The sequence below is a fragment of the Dendrobium catenatum genome, unplaced genomic scaffold (genome assembly GCF_001605985.2).
Source record: "Dendrobium catenatum unplaced genomic scaffold, ASM160598v2 fragScaff_scaffold_1632, whole genome shotgun sequence".
Taxonomy (NCBI): Eukaryota; Viridiplantae; Streptophyta; class Magnoliopsida; order Asparagales; family Orchidaceae; genus Dendrobium; species Dendrobium catenatum.
In genome coordinates, this window is record NW_021320094.1 from 772,599 (window position 1) to 792,769 (window position 20,171).

At 35.3% G+C, this 20,171-nt stretch overlaps 1 protein-coding gene across 2 annotated transcripts; it reads right to left on the reverse strand.

The window, feature by feature from the left end:
- Positions 1-1,932: 1,932 nt before the first annotated feature.
- LOC110099055 (zinc finger protein CONSTANS-LIKE 9) lies at positions 1,933-19,146 on the reverse strand. 2 transcript variants are annotated; one of them, XM_020826076.2, is made up of 5 exons: positions 18,952-19,146; positions 17,143-17,875; positions 9,435-9,653; positions 6,039-6,340; positions 1,933-2,749 (listed from the first exon to the last, which is right to left on the reverse strand). In XM_020826076.2, the coding sequence occupies exons 2-5, from the start codon at positions 17,752-17,754 to the stop codon at positions 2,620-2,622; spliced, it is 1,263 nt and encodes a 420-aa protein (XP_020681735.1). In that variant the 5' UTR covers positions 17,755-17,875; positions 18,952-19,146; the 3' UTR covers positions 1,933-2,619. The 2 variants fall into 2 exon arrangements, with proteins under 2 accessions (XP_020681735.1, XP_020681736.1); XM_020826077.2 differs by having other exon boundaries at positions 17,170-17,875; positions 18,952-19,145.
- Between the last annotated feature and the right edge of the window lie 1,025 nt (positions 19,147-20,171).

A 20,171-nucleotide genomic window follows, 5' to 3' on the forward strand; every position in this document is an offset into this window, starting at 1 on the left:
CTGAGTCAATAAAATTTTACTATATTGCACTGGATATGATTGCTAAAATGCTATCCGAAGGGCAAATCTCTGAAATTATATAAATAATCCAATTTATGTTTAACTACTTAATTGTAATGTTATGTGACATGATTTATATATTGTGCATCTGTGGATGATATTATGTGTTCTTCTAAGAAGTTCAGAGGATTTTATTTATACATATATATCCACGAGAGTTCTGTTACTTTGCTCAGCAGTGTGTGTTTATTTACATTATGTTCAGCCTACTTTACATCATGCTTAGCATACTATGTTTTGAATTTGAAAACATGCTTAGTTATATGCAAAACCCTATACTATTATGACACCACTCTACTATAAGTCTATTATTAAGCTTGAAATAATTGCTTTATTTTAACTTATTGGTTTAGATATTATTAAAAAATGATTTGGATAATATAATATACTGAGCTGTGTTAGCTTATTAGATGTTCTGCATTTCATTTTCTTGTGAGGGCAGAGGTAAAAGGTCGGTAGAGCATATATGGTTGATGTTTTTAGTCTAGCAAGTTTGTAGGTATATTTCTTTTTTTTTTTTTTAAGTTTTGTTAATAATCCTGATATTTCTATATTTTATATATGTCTGTTACCAGGAACTGTGATATAAAGAATCTATAATATATACTTTTATGAATTAATAAAAGTAGTGTGCAACACTAAACCATGTTGCGACCATGGTAAATTTTAATATGCGGCTTGAAACTTTACAGCCAAAGCAAAGCGCAACAAGCCCCAAGGCCATTAGTTCGTGGCGTACTACGTTTAAAAAGCGTAAAAATTTATGGGTATAGGCGGATACGACATCCCGAAAGTGACCATGTGTGAGCGTGGGTGAGCGATTCTGCTCACGCAGAGTGTGGGTACTCAATCAGAACCCGAAGTAGGACTTTGATGAAAAAATATAATTGGCATATAAAATGCATATATTTACAAAAAGAAGTATTTAAACTAATTTAAACATAAAACAAAACTATACAAGAACTTAACATCGTTTTTTTTTTCCTATTGTAAATAAAACATTATCTTTCATCCATTTAGTCCATAGGGGGTTTATCTGAAAAAATAAATTTATCAACTAAAGGGGTGAGTTATAAATAAATAACTCCGTGGGTATATCATAGTCCTATATCACAATAATACAAAATAAAAAGAAGCAATGTGTATGCTAGTCATCGCATTAAAACTGTAAATAAATCATAAAACTTTGCATTTCAATAACAATTATGGACATAAGAATTGCTTAGGAGTTTTTTCTTATATAAAGACCTTAAATTTTGAGAAGTTTCTTTTTCTTTCTTTTTTTTAGTTTATTTTTTACTTATGTTAATAGTTAATGGATTTTTATTTATATTTTAAAATTTCGATCTAAGAAGTTATTTTAGGAAGCAGTAAAAAAACAATCCCAAACGAAACCTTAATTAATATTTTAAGTAATAATAACTTCTTAAATCCAATTTTAATTATCATCAATAAACTTAATCCATTCACGCGCTTATTCGGCTCCTTCGACGACATTCTTCTCGCGCTTATTTGACTCCTTCAACGATGTTCCATTCATGTCGGATCGGAAGTCACGAAATTTTGATGACGTTCTCCTTGTTGGATCGGAAGTAATGATGGGAGCTTGCTCGCTCGCTCGCTGTGAAGGTAAATATATTTCTCCTATTCTCGTTTGTTGCTATCAACAAGAAGAATATCATCAATAAAAAGCGTACATTCTCTTGCAAAGAAGGCATAATACAATATTTTTAAAATCTTGAGGAGATGGTTACCTGTATGACATAATCTCAATGCCATAATTTATAATGTCCACAGAGATATCAAATATCAAATGATAAATATTTCATTTTAATGCCAATGCCTTATTCTGCGATAGTACAGCACCGAGCAGAGAGAAATCCAGATAATAAATTACAGTGTTTTTCTACTACAACAAAAATCACAGTAAGCCCAACTTTACAGTTTCCAGCTCTTATTCAAACCTTTGATACAAAGATGGTTCTCTCTCACGTGCTGAATACATACATACAAAGCGATTTTTCACAATAGACATTATTCTTTACAAATTTCATAGAGGATGAACAAAAATTACACAAGACATTTATAGTGGAATGCTAGTTAAGACTAGGAAGTAGAATAGATCAATATGGATATCTGATTAAGACTTCGTTTGGGGCGGCTTTCTTACAACTTCTTAAAGCAGCTTTTTAATATAAAAATTAAATTTTTGTACTAAAAAATTACTTCAATAAGTAGTAAGAAAGCCGTCCCAAACGAAGCCTAAGAGTTCATCCAGAAAGTATGAACTAGAGGAACTGAGAAGAGAATGGCCAATAGATCGGTTCAGGATCCTGGCAATACTAGCAGAAGTGGCTGATACACCTTTTCTCAAACAATGGAAAAAAAAAAATCCAAGCAAAATTTGCACTCCAGGAAGAAAACATTTTTCTTCCCAAACAGCAAGATCTTGGGGCCTCCATTGCAAAAAGGAAAAGGTGAAAAGAAGAAGCCAGATTCAACTATCAAAAACTGCTAACTTGAAGTTTAGCTGCGGGATGGTAGGATAAGGTTGTAGATTTAGCAGCTTCTGGTCTGGCATAGTGGATCATAGTCATAAGCTTCGCCGACTTTGACAAATCTTCCCTTCACTCGCTTTCTAGTGTCTGCCCTAGCTTTGCGAGAGGCGTACCTTATTTTCTTCTCAAACCTGTCCAAAAGAGTAGAAAGAGAAAGAAGCATCATTCAATAGTATAAAGAAAAACGAAACAATCTACAGATGGCTAGAGGCCAATATTCATAAGGGTTAAGTTAAGAAAATGTTATTATGGAAAAAGTAGGATTAATCTCTATGAAATATAATGCAGTTAAAAAAAAGTGTGGGGGGAGGGGGTGGCGAGGGCTCCGTGTTGCTGTTACGGTTCTCCCCCTGAACCAATCAAACTGGCCCAGGTGGGGCCGGTTCAATTCTATAGGAGGCGGCCCAAGCCACCTCCTTAATCAATCCCGCCCAAGCATGTGGACCCCCCTAGGGCGGCAAATAGAGAGGGAAGAGGAGGGCGGCTAAAGCATTGGAGGCTATTTTGAATTATGTTTATTTTAGGAAGCTTTTTATTATGAGGATATGTATTTAAAGAGGAGGAGAGGTTAGGGTTAGGGCATGCATGATTATTATTTTATCTTGGAGTTCTCTTGGTGGCTTTGGGCTCTAGATTCATCGTCTAGAGATTGGGAGAGAATGATCCTCCTCTCGAATTGAGGATCAATTGTATCTTTGCTTGTTCTTGCAACAACATCTTTTAAAGGATTCATGTCATGATTATTCGACAAGTTTTATGTTGGCTATCGATTACCTAATGCAACCCTCCACTTTCCTATAATATAATCTACTATTTTTTGGACTTTCAATGGAGATCTTGAAATTTTCACACTGTTTTCACCAATTCTTGTTAGGGTTGCTTGCGAACTCAAGTATTTCCCGCCAGGGTTACTTGCGAACTCAAGTATTTCCTATTGGAATTAAACTAGCCTGAAGTTTATCGGGATTAATCAGCTCAGCTCCGGCGTCATTTGATAGTTATATGGCTGTATAGGAGTAGTGCTTTCTTTTATGGCTTGTAGCCTTTTATGTTGCTATATTTGTCAATTTATACATATAGACATTAATTGTAAAAGGGAGATTGGAGATTAATAATATTTGAGTTCTTTTACTCAGTTGTTTTGGGTTTCTATATCCTGAAGTAATTTCAGGTGGTGATCCCTCTCTCAAGGAGTTCTTGGGTTATGCGTGGGCTTCCAGTTCCTGCAGCTCGCGTATTGTATCCGTCGCCGGCGTCATTTGGTATAAGAGCCGGCAAGTTGTTGGCGTTCTTGTCTGTCGCCGTGTCGCCCCCTTTGCCAGCGTCAATTTGTTTATTTTATATTATTAATTAGATTTGAACAATCCCTTATATACTAGTATGTTATGATCTTGCTAGGAATATACTTTGGATTATATAGCATGCACATAAATTCTTTTGCTAATATTACATTATTCATGTACAACTAATTTAAGTATATGTGTGTATATTCAATTATCAAGTATCTTATAACCATTGCTGCTATAATTCATCTATGTGAAAAGTATACCATTACTTACATATAATGGTTCAAAGAGGATGATATATAAAGTTCTTAGTTGATATATTAGAAGGATACTTCCATTCTCGATGCATACATGTATTGATGCACATTTCCATTGGAGTTCAGATTGTGGATTCTTAAAATCAACTCTCCCTCTAACTTCTCCGATATAGCCAAGGAAAATTGGTAAAATAAATCATAATCCCGAACTAACTACTGTCTCTACATATGCTTTGATTTTGCTACCATCATCTGAACTACTTCTCTGACATGCCCCTAAGCATATTGACCTATAACCATGCTTAATTAACTATAAACACAAACTCAACATGCATAATCTTTCTTAGTCACTAACATGAAACTAGACTTACCAACATATTAGTGCGCATCTGCAATAGTCCAATAGACATAAGTCGGCAACTTGACAAGATCTGATTTTTTACACAACATTCATTCATATTGTCTCTATTATTGTGTACTGAATTCTCTGGTACATTTTGTGTGATCTATTAGATTTTATGCTCACCCTATTGTAGTTATGTGTATTGTTGGTTTTAGGGAAAGAAGAAAAGCCACTGTAAAAGGGGGATCTAACTCAGAAATGAGGTGATCTGATATATAATATGGATTAGCCTTCCATATTTAAGCAAAACCTCTTGTTGGCAATACACCGTAAACCTATAAACAAAGACGTTCCTACTCACCGAGACAAATTTTGACTAGTCTTCCATTTAGGAGTTACAAAGGAGGCTGGTCACCATAAGGCAAATAGAGAATGACATTGTCACTAAGTGTGTTTCTTCACAAGCCCCTTTGCCAATCTAAATTCATTTTAATGATCTTGAGAAATTACACAATTAATTCTTTTATATACTCTGTTTTTTTCATATGTTATTTTATTTTACAATTCCCCAAATCAATATCCAAGTAGAACATTATAAATGTTCATTAAATCTTAAATCATACAGTATCAACATCTCAGTACAATCCATAAGGCCTGCTTAAAGACTCGTCTCAATGCAATTTAAAAAAAAAAAGACAATAAGGCATAACATCAAATGCTTGCTAAATGAGCCTTACATCTATAATAGGGTGGGGGTTTCAAAGAAGCCTCAGTGTAATTTTGAAGATGCATAAAACTTGAAAATTAGGGTTCAGATAATTTTAAATTTTAATTTATAATATATATATATATATATATAATTAAACTTATTTGTATACCTAAATTAAACCAAATTCGAGAAAAACACATGACCTCAAACTCACAACAGCAGGACCCTTATACCTACACTTGATCCAGCTACATTGAAATTATAGTTGCACTTTCAATTGCTTCTCCTCTAACGCCTCCTGTATTGTTGTTGGAAATTCATTTCCTTATTTTTAATATGAGGGAGAACAGAAAACAATAAAGTACAATGATGATTCTAATAAAGAACCACTAAATATTGAGAGTGGAAGAGATTTTTAAACTCAAATTATGACATTAGGCTACTTGTTTATGTTGAAATGGGAATGAGTGAGACTATTTATTTAATTTTGATTGTAGCCTTGTATAACTTTTGATTAAACTTACTTGGACATTTAATTATCTTATTTTGATGTTAATATTTTATTTATTAAATGATCTAGCTTACGCCTAAAAATGTATCAAGGTTTATGCCTCATCTCATGGAAAGAAAAATGCCTTAAAACCCAATTGTGCAATTAAAAGCATTGGTACATATGGGGATCAGAGGAGATTCAGATTTACTTCAGCTGCAAACATTTCCAAAGGAAAGAAAAAAGGAGACAGTAGAAATTAAGATATATCAAGTATCTTAAGTTTGTAATTTACTCCGAACGCCAAAATAAATTATGAGGAGGCTCACACTTACTTTCGTGCTTTCTTCTTTTCTTTGTAACGCATGACAGCATTACCCCGGTTAGTAGCCTGTATTGAACTCTCAGGACCAGGCGCATACCATGGAGTTTCACCCACAAGAAGCATTGAAGTCACCCCACATTCTTGATAATCGCCTGCACTGCTCTCACCAGTTAAACCAGAAAAGGAAACCGATAAGCTGGAATGAGCTTGTCTTGCTGGAATAGACATGCTCGAGTCAGCTTTTGCCACCATGGTTGACATCACGGAATCAGCAGATACAGCATTACTGCATCCTGCGTGCAGGGATTTGACCTGAACAGCAGATTATACAGACTAAGGGATAGAACTAAAAGAATATTTCTCCTGGATGAAAACAAAAAATATGTACAGAACAAAAAATAACAGACTTTCGATTATTGAAAATTTGATTTTATACTGTACATTACATGAATCGACACAATTCAGCATATAGCTTCAATACAAAAGAATTCTGCAATGCATATAAGTGCCTTCATCTTAGTAAATATACTTCATACATCTTTCCTTACCAGAGAATTTTAAAATGGAAAAAGAATTTAGAATGCTAATAACAAGGGCATTTTGCAACATGTGCGGCACATACAGCACAAGCACACATGCAAAAGAAAGAAGAATAAGCAACAGATAGAAAGATTATTTAGATTTTCACATATGCTGAAATAATCTATTATAGCTAATATTGTATTTTGATTAAACTTATAAAACATGGCAGAATAGAATCTAATTGGGCAGTATCAACTTTCATCTTGTCTATACTTTTTTTGAACCTTCAAATAGGTGCTGTCTCTAAGTGTATGGAGTCCAACGCATATTTCTGCACTTAGCATAACGCCTAACTTAATTGTAATAGAAAAAGAATCTTCCAAACTGCAGAAGCTTTTATCATTAACCAAATGCATAAGCTCTTCCCTTGTCCATCTGCCTATCTGTATAAAATGCAGCTAGAGTTGAGATCGCTAAATTAATGTGGTAGGAGGCCTTGATGTAACTAATGATAGAAAATCTTGTAAAATTAACGTTAGCAAACTTGCAATATGAATGATGGCCGCAGTTAAGCATGATCTGGACAATAAAAACATACAAGTTCCCCATGATGGCCATTGATCGTTTACAGGAACGAGCTTTCCAACCATAAATTCAAGTGAACTATAGTCATTGATTGATATCATGTATATAGTTCATAATTCATAAACTTGTCAATAATGGCCCTTTGCAGATGTTCTGATGAATGCTTCAGTGTTCGTTGTATGATTAAGCAGTCACAATTAGAGATGGAGTCTAATTTCATTAATTAGTTTGGATAAGATTTAATTTTATTTTTCAAGATAGATGAGTACAAACTTAACAATATGATAGGAAATACTTGAGTTCGCAAGTAACCCTAGGGAAATACTTGAGTTCGCAAGCAAACCTAACAATAATCAATAAAAATAGCGAGAAATATGCTGATTTCAGAAAGAAAACAGCAAAAAAGATGCAGGAATTTCAGGATATTGGAGAAAAACACAAGGGAAGCTTTTTCTATTCAATCCACGAACAAGAAAAACAATACAAGATACAAGTTTCTTCAATTCGAGGGGAAGAAATAACTCTTCAATTCTCTAGCAAAGCCTAGAGCCAAAAAGCACAAACCCTAGATCTCAAATTAGATTTCAAATTCAAGATGAAACCCTAATTCTAGCATTAGCAACTAATTAAAGCCGAAGGAGAAATACAAAATTCCTAAACAACACATAATTCAAATTTCATCCTAAACACCCATTTAATTAATTGCTTGGGCTCACAAGGGCATCCGCCCTTCCCCCTTGGTTCCGCCCCCAGGCTTGGGCCGGCGGCTATAGAAGTAAACCGGTCCAGGTTGGACCGATTCAACAGCCCCTCCTAGGTCGGCCTAACAGAATCATTCATACTTAATTTTTTAAGATGATAGCTATACAACTCAATACATATTTAATTTTCAAGATGGTGACTAACCTAACAAGTTTTGTTCATTTATACTTGATGGTAGCTAATGTTCATGGCAATGAATAGTTTTAACTCCTATGATAAAGAGGCGAAGACAGGAGCAACAACAGCACATTCTTTATGTCTAACTCTCATTTTTTATTAAGCAGAAGAAATCATTTTTTACTAAATTAGATAAAGTGCTATTCTTTTCAATATCTCTAATTTTGAATGGAACATAATTCTTCATGTCTTCTAAAAATTAGTGCATTATTTAATCTTTGTGTGGACGTAGACGTAAGCTTACTTAAGCCAAACTACATAAATATTGATATCCTCCTTTATGATTTTTAATCTCTTCTATATTTAGTTTTTGGATCATCTTCCTTGCCCGTCATAAGAACTGAAATCAAAAAGAGGTTATGAGAAATATGATAATCATGAAGTTTGAGATTGAGAAGTTTGATGGCTCAAAGACTTTTTGTCTTGGGAGAACCAAGATGCATGATGTATTAGTCCAACACGGACTTATAGAAGCATTCATGGGGTTTAACAAGATGCTTGAAATCATGAATGAAGAAGACAAAAATAGATATAAGTGAGAATGATCTCTTAGCAATTTAGCTATGTTTGGGGGATGCTAAACAAAATATCTTAAAGGAGACAACTGTAGAACATTCATGGCTTAAGCTAGATTTTTCGTACATAATGAAAAGCTTCTCTAACAAAATTTATCAAAATCAGTGAAAATTAAATCATATTTGAATGTTTAATTCATCAGTTGGGAATTGAGGAATGTTTATGTGGTTAATGATGAAGATCAAGCTTTTATGCTTTTATGCTATGTTGCTCTTTATCACTCTCTTACAAGCACTTTTGAGAAGCCATGTTATATGATCATGATACGATTGATGCAAGTGTTGGGGAAGATGAGGAGCAAACACCACAATGACAAAACAAATAAGAAAGTAAAAGCAGCAGAAAAGTAAATGACACCATAATTTAATATGGAAAAACCCAAAATAGGGCAAAAAATCACGGAGCCACACCACGCCAAGAAATCCACTATGAAAATTGGGAGAAATAAGTACATTTCTCTCTTTTCTCTAACTGTCACCTTGCTTCTCTTCTCACATGCATCGTTTTCAATGTCTACACGCTCAAAATACAAGAGAAAATCAAGTAAAATAACCCCAAGGGACGCAACCCTTCAGAAAAACGTCCATTCACCCTGATAGTTGGAATTGGGTTTTCATATGCTATGCAGAGATCACAAAAGCCCTCTATACAAGAAAAATGAAACATAAGAATTACAGTGTTGAAAAATGGATAAATAGGATATAGTTTACTCCTAACAGGAGGAAGCCATCCTATCTGCAGGAAGCTATTAGCATTAAGGTCGCAGAAGAAGTTTAGAATTTACCTCAGCAGTGAATTCACCCTGACAGTTGGAATTGGCAGCAGAACTCTCCATTTCAAAAAAGCTGTCGATCCCCACATCATCAAAAAGCTTCTCCGAATGTATATGAGATGTGCCAAAAAGTTCTTCATAGTTCTCAAAACTCAAGTCAACAGTTACAGAAAAATCATCATAGAAATCATCTTTGTCAATTCCAGTCTCTTTCATTCCAGCATTAGAAGGCTACAAGTCAACCAAAAAGTGAATCTTCACTAAATGCACATTACATTGGAAATTGCAAAACATGCACAATCTTATCAGGGGATAAAACTTTTTTTCTCATGATTTTCTAGTATTGGTTTTAATGAAGCCGAAAGGCAGAGAAATAGACCAAGCACAACTTTAAATGCCGTTGCAAGTAGTCTTAATGATGGAACTTTTGCATGCAACCTACTTAGTAAGCAAATTCAAAATCCAACATGATAGACTGTCTTGTAAAAGGATTTCTTAAATATTTGTTGATAAATGAAGTTCCTTATTGTGACCAACTTTTAGCTACAATATATAAGACAACTTTCGCTATACTTAAACATGCTCTTAGGATAAAATTCTCTTTAGAATGAATGTGATGTCCGTGATCAAGTGTAGTTAAATACAATGTAAAAGAGAATAAAAGAGAGAGAAAAAAAAAAAAAAAACAGGGAAAACTTTCTTATTCTTGTTGACCAAATGATGGGGACATCAGATTTCGACACGTGTATCATCGCCGGCGACGCAAATCGACGGCTACGATCCAGAGCCTCTATTTCTGATTTATTTACAGCATTTTTTCATATTTATTTTAGTTTTCCGAGTTTGCCCCTGAGGGAATTGTTTGGCTTATGTAGCCCGGAGGGCATTTCTGTCTTTTCAGCTTTTATTTTGGGCCTCCTTATATGAGGCATCATGTACTGGATTGAGTTAGTTTTTGATGAATGAAAATTTTCTACACTTTTTGTTCTCTTTGTGAGTGCAAACCTCCTCGATCTCTTAGTGAGTTCGTAGGAGAAGCTAGATCTCTTTGTGAGTTCTAGGTTTCCTTGCTCTACTAATTTCCTTCATTTCTCGTGATTACGTCGTCGTCGTGGGGATTTGGATTGAAGAGATTGTGGAGAGTGGAAGTCACGTGGGAATCCCAAAAAAAGCTTGTCTGATTTCTTTTCCCTTGCTCTTGCCACCTCCTACTCCAAGCAGCCACAACTGCCAGCCTCCTGGCATCAATTTTCCACCGGCCAGCAGTCCTGTCACCCGCCGGCCAGCCAAACAACCCCACCCGCCGGCCATCCAGTCCGTCCTCTTGGTCCGTTTCCCCCCTTCCAGCCGCCGGCCTCCCTTCTAGAGTTTGAAATTTCAAATTTCAAATCTCTCCATGACACATAAATGGCTTTCCTAAATTAAATCCTTGATTGTAGACAATCAAATTAATTGTATTTCAATTCAAATTTGAAATTATAATTAATTCCTTTGATTGCCTTGAATTAGGAAACTTTCCCCCATAGAAAATCTGAAATCTCGATTCAGATTTTGACTAAATCTGAAGTTAATTATGTGGGCCCCATTTGATTAATACTTAAGCCTTCTCTTCCCCTCCATGTGGCCGGCTCATTGATGGGCTCTTCTCCCCTTCCAATTTTACAATAATAACACCACAAAATCAGCCCAAATTTCTTCCCCTTTCACCGCCCCATTAAACCCATTTGAATTAATTTGAATCCATCAAATTAATTCCCTCCCCCCTCTACCAAAAACTGAAATTACAGCAGAAATTTTCAGTTTTTGTCTTTGGAGCCTTTCTCTAAGCAACCACATCAAGCACTCAAGTTAATTCCCCTCCTCCTACAACCCGCCACCTTCCTCCCCTCGCTTCCCCACGTTTTTGCTTTCGTCCCTCCACGTAAGATGCATGGCGGATCCGGAATTAGAATGGGGACTTGTGTTTGACGCTCACGGCAACCTCGACATCCATCGATCGCCGTTCTTCGACGCGGGATTTGAGTCCGACGAAGATACTGTTGGAGCCTACTTGGATTGGATCCTACCGACTCTCATACACGTCATCGACAAACAACATCCAGACTCCGAGTGGATCATTGACGGCCGTCCACCCGCTCCTCCGAACCCGGCTTCCTTCTTGGCGACAAGTCCTCTTAAGATCACTTGCCTATTAGTGGCATCGCTACGTCTACTCACGGTTCTCTTCCGCTAGCCACCACTTTAAATACTAGTGACGGATCTCGAGGTGAAGGATCTAAACTTTAAATTTGGGGCTTTGTTAGTCGTAGCTATTGGCATTACTTGAATTCTTGAAGTTATTTTGAAAAGTTCTTCTAATCTCTAAATGTGATTTATTGCATTACTTAATCTATCATCGTCTAATTCTTAAACTCAACTTGATTAAGCAAGAAGTTTTAGTAGCAAAGTAAAATCTTTACTTCTATTAATTTCTCAAGTGCAATTCTCATTTCACCGCATGTAGTTTCACATCACCAAAACTTAGTCCTTTTAATGAGGGTTTGCAAAGGACAAAAATAGTGATGAAATTAACACATCTTTGAAAAAAGGGAAATCTGAAAATTACATCAAAATACTAAATATACTTGAAGAATTCCTTGGAATCAGCTATTCTTCAGCCCACCGTCAGCTATCTTCCTTACAGAGCCAATCTAAAAGCTGTCTATCTTCCTTACAGGGCCAATCTAAAAGCTGTCGAGGATGATTTCTTACAGGATTTGCCATACAGGAAGATCCCACAATCAACACAAGCTCATATGTGAGTCAAGCCAGCAAGGATACCATCTAGGGATCAATAACAGCCAATCTTTTATGCTAATAACATGCCAAAATTCATTTAAGGAAAAACCAAGTATGGAAGGAGATAAAAGTATTTAATAGTTACCTTTTTCATAGGATACAGTAGTTGGAATTAAACACTCTCCATTAAGCTAGTTTGTAAATATCATACAAGTGAATCTTTTCAATCATTTTTTCAAATAAGAGTCCATTCAATCCTTTGGTCAAGAAGTTGGTAGTCTGATCGGAGTTGGAAATAGAGATCCCCATTTGAATTTTGTTTGATAAAGCATTAATCTACCTCTACATATTTAGTTCAATCATGATAGGCTGGGTTGTGTTATATTTATAGTAGTATCATCACCAACCATATAATATCATAGTAATCTTGATCATTGAAGTTTTTTTAGAAGTAACTTAAGCCAAATTTATTCACTAATCCCACTAGGCAAGCTTTTAAGTTCAGCTTCAACATTGTTCCTTGCCACGCCATTTTATTTTCTTATTTCTCCATGTTAATGACTCCAAACATAGGTGCAGTATCCAAATATAGATCTCATGTCAACTACATAGCCTGACCAATCACCATAAGTACAGAATTTTATTATTCACCTTTCTTAAAAAATAACACCATTCTGGGGTTCCCTATCAAGTAGTTGACAAAAACTGTGTCGGCACTCATGTTCTTCATAAGGTGCATGTATGAATTGACTTATCGTACCCAAAACAAAGGCGATCTTAAGTCGAGAATGAGTTTTATCTTTAATATCTTGCCTTTGGTTTGATAAGCATAAGTTCCTTTGTTTGATTTTCAGGGTGAAAGAGATTATTCTGATTTGTTGCTGGACAAGAAGTTCCCAACAATTTTCTCTAGTGTGATTGGACTTTTTTTACAGACATCACACCAAAGATCATCTCTTTTTCCACATCTTGGTCATTTCTTGGATTTTGCTCTAAATTTTTTAAGGCAAGAACAATCCCTTCAACTTAGAGGGGCTTTCGATACCTCAAAACATTATCCTTTGTCTGATCTCTTTTCTTAGAATCTCAATAAACATTTCTTCAATTTTAAAAGTGGATGAATATCAATAAATACTTCTTTATTTGTTTGCTTTCTTCACACGTATGCTAGGAGAATGGTCTATATGATAAAAGGAATCACTATGGCTATCTAATGGAGTAAGATCTTGACTAAAATTATTAAATATCACTAAAAAATATATAAATAAACCCTCATTCTTCAAATGAAGAGAGGCTTGGACTTCAAATTGAAATTGGAGAGAGCTTGGCAATCTGAAGCACTCTAGAGCTTCACTCAACATTTGACACTGACGATCACCGCCACAACCATTATCACCTAACTGCCATTGTCCGTCCGCCATCACCCAACTATCATAACTCAACCAACGCCTCTTGATCATCGTCACCTCATTTTGCTCATCCAACCAGCGTCCCTTGACAATATAGTCTATTGACCAACATTGCCAAACTACAATTTTTTATCGTTGTCACCCGGCTATAACCTCCTAATCACTATTTCTCGACTATAATCTCTTGACCACTATTGCTTAACTACGGATACCCAACAATCATCACCCCCAACTACACCATCGTCAGACTACTGTCTTCCACCTACTTCATCGCACACCATTACAAACAATGTTGACACATGCCTTAGCCTATAAAACTGATGCACATCATCAATACAAACATCGATGTATGCTAACTTTATCGCTTGTCGTTGTCAATAATGCTAATGCACATCAACACCTATAAAGTCAATGCTTGTTGTCAACGCAAATGTCAATATAGAAGTATGTCATCGCCAATAAAGTTAATGGACGTCATCAACACCAACTCCAATTCCTATCCTCAAAGGAGAACAACCAAATCGAATATAAACGATCCCCTAAAGACAAACCTGATTCCTCAAAGTTCCTTCAACTTCCAGCATGAAAAGAATAGTTAATGTTTACTAAATTGTATCAATATATTCACCTATTATAAGAAAATGCATCCTTCGTAACTTATGACTCGTACTAGTAGAATCATTTCAACTAGAACATGGCACATGTTTTTCCACTTTCATAAAAACTTTGGTGTCACTTGCATTGTTCTTTTTTTTTTTCATGTATTGAAACTTCGTAGAAAGTTAAACTACTAAAATTTTTCTACCGCCAAAGATATTCTATCATACAACAATGATATTAGGAAAATCCTCACCTTCAGCTCCATAAACATTCATGTAACTGACTCATCATTAAGCAATCCAAGCTTAAAGAGGATTTTTCAAATTGCTTATTAAATGAGCCAAAAAAACAAACAAAAGCTAGCTCGATTAGGTCTTGTTCACTAGGAGTTTGGTATACAAAAATATATTAAAATAATAAAGATTTATTTTCATATATATACATATTACACAAAGTTCTAATTGTCACAAATTTTTTACTACTAAAAAGTAAAAACTATCAAAAATGCTTTATAAACAAATAAAACATTTTATGTTCTATGATAAATTGTACTATAAACATTTCAATCTTTTTCCTCATAAGTGGATGAGATTTTCATTGAGCTTTTCAATGAAGATTGTGATAATACAATTAATATAAGTGACCTTAGAATCCTAAATGGAAATAGAATTTTTTTTTTATTGTCGTGTTAGTAATATAGAAATTAGGAATGCTTTAAAAAAATGAAATGTGAAAAATCAGTTGAACCTGATGATATTCCAATAGAGATGTAGAAATGCATAAAAGATGAAGGAATTTTTTGGCTTATAAACTTTCTAATATTATTTTGAAGACAAAAAAGAAGGCAAATGAGTGGAGGAGTGTGTTGGTTCCTATTTTTAAGAATAAAGGTGATGCACAAGAGTGAGTGAATTATAGAGGATTACAACGTGGTACTAATGTTTCTCAAAATCAATTTGGATTCATTTTGAGTAAAATGTACTATGGAAGCTATACATTTATTGAGATGTTTGATAGAGAAATATGGAGACAATAAGGAGGATCTACATATGATAGTTATTGATTTAGAGCAAGCATATGATAAAATTCAAAAAAAATGCTCTAGAGAGTTCTAGAAAAGCAGTTAATAACGTCTATATTCAAGTCATTACAGATATATATGCAGGAGCTATTACTTGTGTTTAAATACAAGATGATTAGACTAAGTATTTTCCAATTTTAGTTGGATTACATCAAGGATCATGATGTGAATCGTATTAGCATGGATGATTAAATTAAGGAAGTTTGCACGCTTAAATTTTAGAGCACAATAATTATAAGCTTTCTCTTGATGATAAACGACAAAATAAAAATGATAAGGTGATAAAATAGCTTTGATCTCCGATGTCCTCATCATCAGCTTTAAGCGAATATATTTTTATTTTAGTCATGGATGCTCTTACTAGGCATTTGCAAGAGGATGTACCATGGTGTATGCTTTTTGTTGATGATTTTCTTCTTGTTGATAAGACTAGAGAGGGAGTTGAAGGAAAACTTGAATTATGAAGGTCAAAATTCGAGTCAAAAGATATTCATTTGAGTAGATCTAAAACCGAATACATTAAGTGTAATTTCACTAGTAATATATCTAGTGGGGGAATTGTGACTGTGGACGATCAAGTAATTAAAAAGATTACACATTTTAGATATATTCGGTTTATAGTTCAAAGTGATGGTGAAATGTATGAGAATATTATTAGTATAATTCAAGTTTGATGGTTGAAGTGGAGGAATGCATTAGGCTTGTTGTGTGATAGAAAAATACCTCTTCAACTTAAGGGAAAATTCTAAAAGATGGCGGTAAGACCTACAATGTTTTATGGCGCAAAATGTTGGCCATTAAAAAAAAAAGCATAAAATTAAATTAATTGTTATAGCGATGAGGATGCTCAAGTGGATGAGTGCTTTACTTTTAGACACAAAATTTGAAATGAGTATATATGTGAAAAGGTTGGAGTATCTCCAATGACAGATAAGATTAGAGAGAACCGCCTTAGATGGTTTGGTCACATAAAATATCAACTTTCCAATAACCAAGTTAGGAGAGTAAATGTATTAGATTTGACCTATGTTAAGAAAAGTAGTGATAGACCTAAAAAGACTTGGTTAGAAAGTACTAAAACTGGCCTTTTTTATTATATCTAAATGAGAATTTGACTTTTAATAGGACACAATGAAGAAAAAAGATTCATGTAGATGATCAATAGTGGGATAAAGGCTTGATGTTGTATTGTATTTTATTATTGCATACACAGTAGAAGTTAGATATAAAAGAAATTGTAGATGCATTAAATAGTTACCGACAGCACTAGTTGTCAATGTTTGACACATGTTCGGCATGATGATAAACAAGCCGAACATAAGCAAGATGTTTTAGCTCATTAAGTTTACACTCTTGGTTGGCACCATGGGGGAGCTTAGAAAGGTTCCAGATTATTTAAGGAGACCACTAGACACTCTATACATGAAAACTGTTCTACTTGAACTATTGTCAACCGCATTATCTACTCAGGGTCAGGGATATTAAACACTAGTTGCAACCATGCGGCATTTTCAAGTAATTCGGCTATACAGATATAGTGATTCATGTGTTGACTAGCCATCAAATAATGCATCCAATGATTTCACTAAATTTGTTTCAAATTCTGTTCTGTCCTACAGAAACAATACGATCTATTTATACCTGATGCCTGGAATGTTCATTAACTCAGGAATTGGTAGATAGTTAATAGTTCTTACTTTTCTGTTAAAAAACTGGTAATAATCTACATGAATTTACTTGTACAACTTGTTCTTACATTCCATGGCTTGCACATCTCAAACAAAAGACTACAGGATTTAACATGAAAGCAAAGACGTGCCAGATTTTCAATGTTAGAGGCAATTGTTTCAACCTTCAAAAGTGCAGAAATGGCATGCACCTTAGGTGTTGTTGAATCAACTGAACCAGCTTCTTGATCAGCACTGCATATCATTGGAGTTGGACTAGATGTAGAAGAACCAATATGAATATTCGGTTTATTCAAATTCTCCAAATTATTAATTTTGCTTTCGTCTGCAATATCAGCATTACAACTGTTAGGAAGGGGTCCCCAATAAGTACTGGCGCTATTCTCATTGATGCTCATTAAACCCATTCCCTGCTCACATCTAGAATCTGTTATTGGAGGAAATTCCAAAACAAAAGACCAAATGTTGGCAAGCTCTGCAGCTGATGGACAGCCTGAGTAGCAGCTAATTCTCTGTTTTTTATGTCCTGAAGATGACGCCAAAGCGCTGTGTCCATTCCAATCACAATTATGGCAAAGTGAAATACTCTCTTCAATACATCTAATTGTCGCAGGCTGTGAATAACATCTCTCGCATAAAAGAGTTCGAGAGTGACGCCTTGAAAGTGCATTAGCAGAATGAACATTGCGATCGCAAGACAAGCAAAGGGATGCAGCATCTGATCTACAGTATACCATTGATCTTTGATCTCCACAAAAGTCGCAAAGAGAGCCCATGGTTCTTTCCCAGAATAAGATAGAAATAAGGAAAATCCCCTATCCACGTAACTCACAGAACAGTTCTTGATGAAAAACTAAAATGCTCTTAGCAAAATATCTTCAGCATGGAGATTAAAACCTTCAAAAACAATGAAAGTAAGTCAGTCTTTATTTGATTAAGCTATTATCTAAAGAGAAGGGAAAATTTGCAGGCGCTTCAGTTTTTTCCATAAACATTCCAATCATGAACATAAGGAACAATCGCCGTAAAACACCTACCAAAATCATAAATGCTTCCATGCCAGATCGTGAATGAAGCAAGCATATAAGACAATGATAACCTCTTTTTTTGGTTCATTTTTCTAGCATGGTTGCCAGCTACGGGAGTTAGATTCGATAGTGAAGATTACAATACGACCTCCCAACATTTTGCAATTAAAAACGAATTTTGACGGACTATTCCATGCATGCACTCTTTCTACAGCTCAACCAACAAAAAAAGCCAAATTACCTTACAAAAATTAATAAAGCTTCGAAGGAAGAGAGAGTGGGGCACTTAAAGGACTCCATAGAACGTACTTGCTGCATATTCTTTTCTCGAAATTGCAGTAGTTGGAAACAGAGAGCCAATCAAATACGTTTGCTTTATCGATTCTAAAAACGAGCAGCTAGAAGAAATGCAGTTTTCATCGAACATTTATATCTCCAGGTTGAACTTGTACTTGTTAATTTAATAATAAAATCAAGCAACCACTTCCAACATTTTTAATCATCGAAAGGAAGGATACACTACCCAAAAACAAACCAAGGCAAGTTATAGAATTCCAAAACACTCTCACCTTCCTAGACTACCAACCGAAGCTAATTTTTACAAATTTCCAGCATATTTCCAATTTTCAGAGAAGGAAAATAAGCTAAAAAAATTATCAGCCCACCACCAGAAAAGTATAATCCCAACAACACTAATAGATAAAAAGGAAAACAAACACTGCGGTTAATATTTTTTTCAACAAAAAAAGGGAAATAACCGCGCCTGCATCCTTCTTCCTCCGTCCAATTTCGGAACAAAACCACATCAGATTCAACACTTCGCAAAACATAAGCTTGGAAAATCCAGTAAAAGCAGGAAAACCAATCGTTGGATAAATAAACTTCAGTCAGGATATAACCACAAAAGAAATATCAACATCTAAGAACAGATCACTGAATAGTTACCGATCGCTCAAAAACGACAGGAAACGCATCTCCGCCACTCCTCAGCGCGCCTCTTCAGTCACACCTTAATCCCTAATGGGAAATAAGAGAAAACAGGTTTGCGAGAGATGGTAGGAAGAGAACAGAGACTCTGGAGCTCGATTCACCCTGAGAGACAGAAAGAAGAATTCGGGAGAGAGAGAGAGAGAGAAATGACTGAGCAAGAAGGGAAGGGGAGAGATGAGGTCGAGATGGTGGAGCCCACGGGGGGCTGGCAAAAAGTTTCCCAGGGGGCATGCACTTTTTCGCTTTTTCGGGATTTTTTCGTAATTTCGCTAGAGGATAAGAGGCGAGCGGACCAGCAGAGAGGGACGAGAGATATTGCGCCATGTTGAAGCACGAGGCGTGCAAGAGGAGAAAGAGGGACCTTTCTCACGATCATTGAGAATTTACCGTTATACCACTGGCCCGTGTGAGCTGGGCTTGCAACTCGTAAGATCCGCAAGCATTTGGACCAGTCAGATTTGAAAGTTCCACGTGAGGGACCTAACGAGCTAAGGTGCCTTTTTATTTATTTATTTATAATATTTTATAAAAGTGTCAATATGTGATCCTCTAAACGATATTTAAGCAATTGCCACGTGTAGATTTTCACCACTTTGAAAGCACATCACTTTTTTAGGCCTCTTTTTTTTTTTTAAATTCAATTCTACATATATATATATTGATCCACATAGGATTGATCAAGTCATCATCCAAGCACAAACTCGACTCGGTAGATCACCTACATCATATGAACTTATCAAGATAACTAACTAGATTTTAGCAAGTCTGCTCTTGAAGAGTTGAGGGATGATAATTGTACTCGGGTGAATAGTTTTATAAATGTACAATCATCACCCGAGTACAATATTCTGATCATTATCGTGTGACTTCAGTCCTTCCAATCTTCTTCACCAACTTACAAATGTCACATAACTAATATCCTCAAACCACTATTGCTCATCGATTATGGTATTCGGGCCATCATCATCCTACTATGGTCCTTGAACCACAGTCACATTTTAACTATAGTTCTCAGACCACCATTGCATGCCAACTATGATACTCAAACCACTATCACCTGAGTTCGAACTATGATCCTCTAAATATTGTTCCCTCTACTACGATTCATTGACCTATAATCTCCTGACTAGTGTCACTTGGATACTCCAATGCCTACCAATTTCATCACATACCAT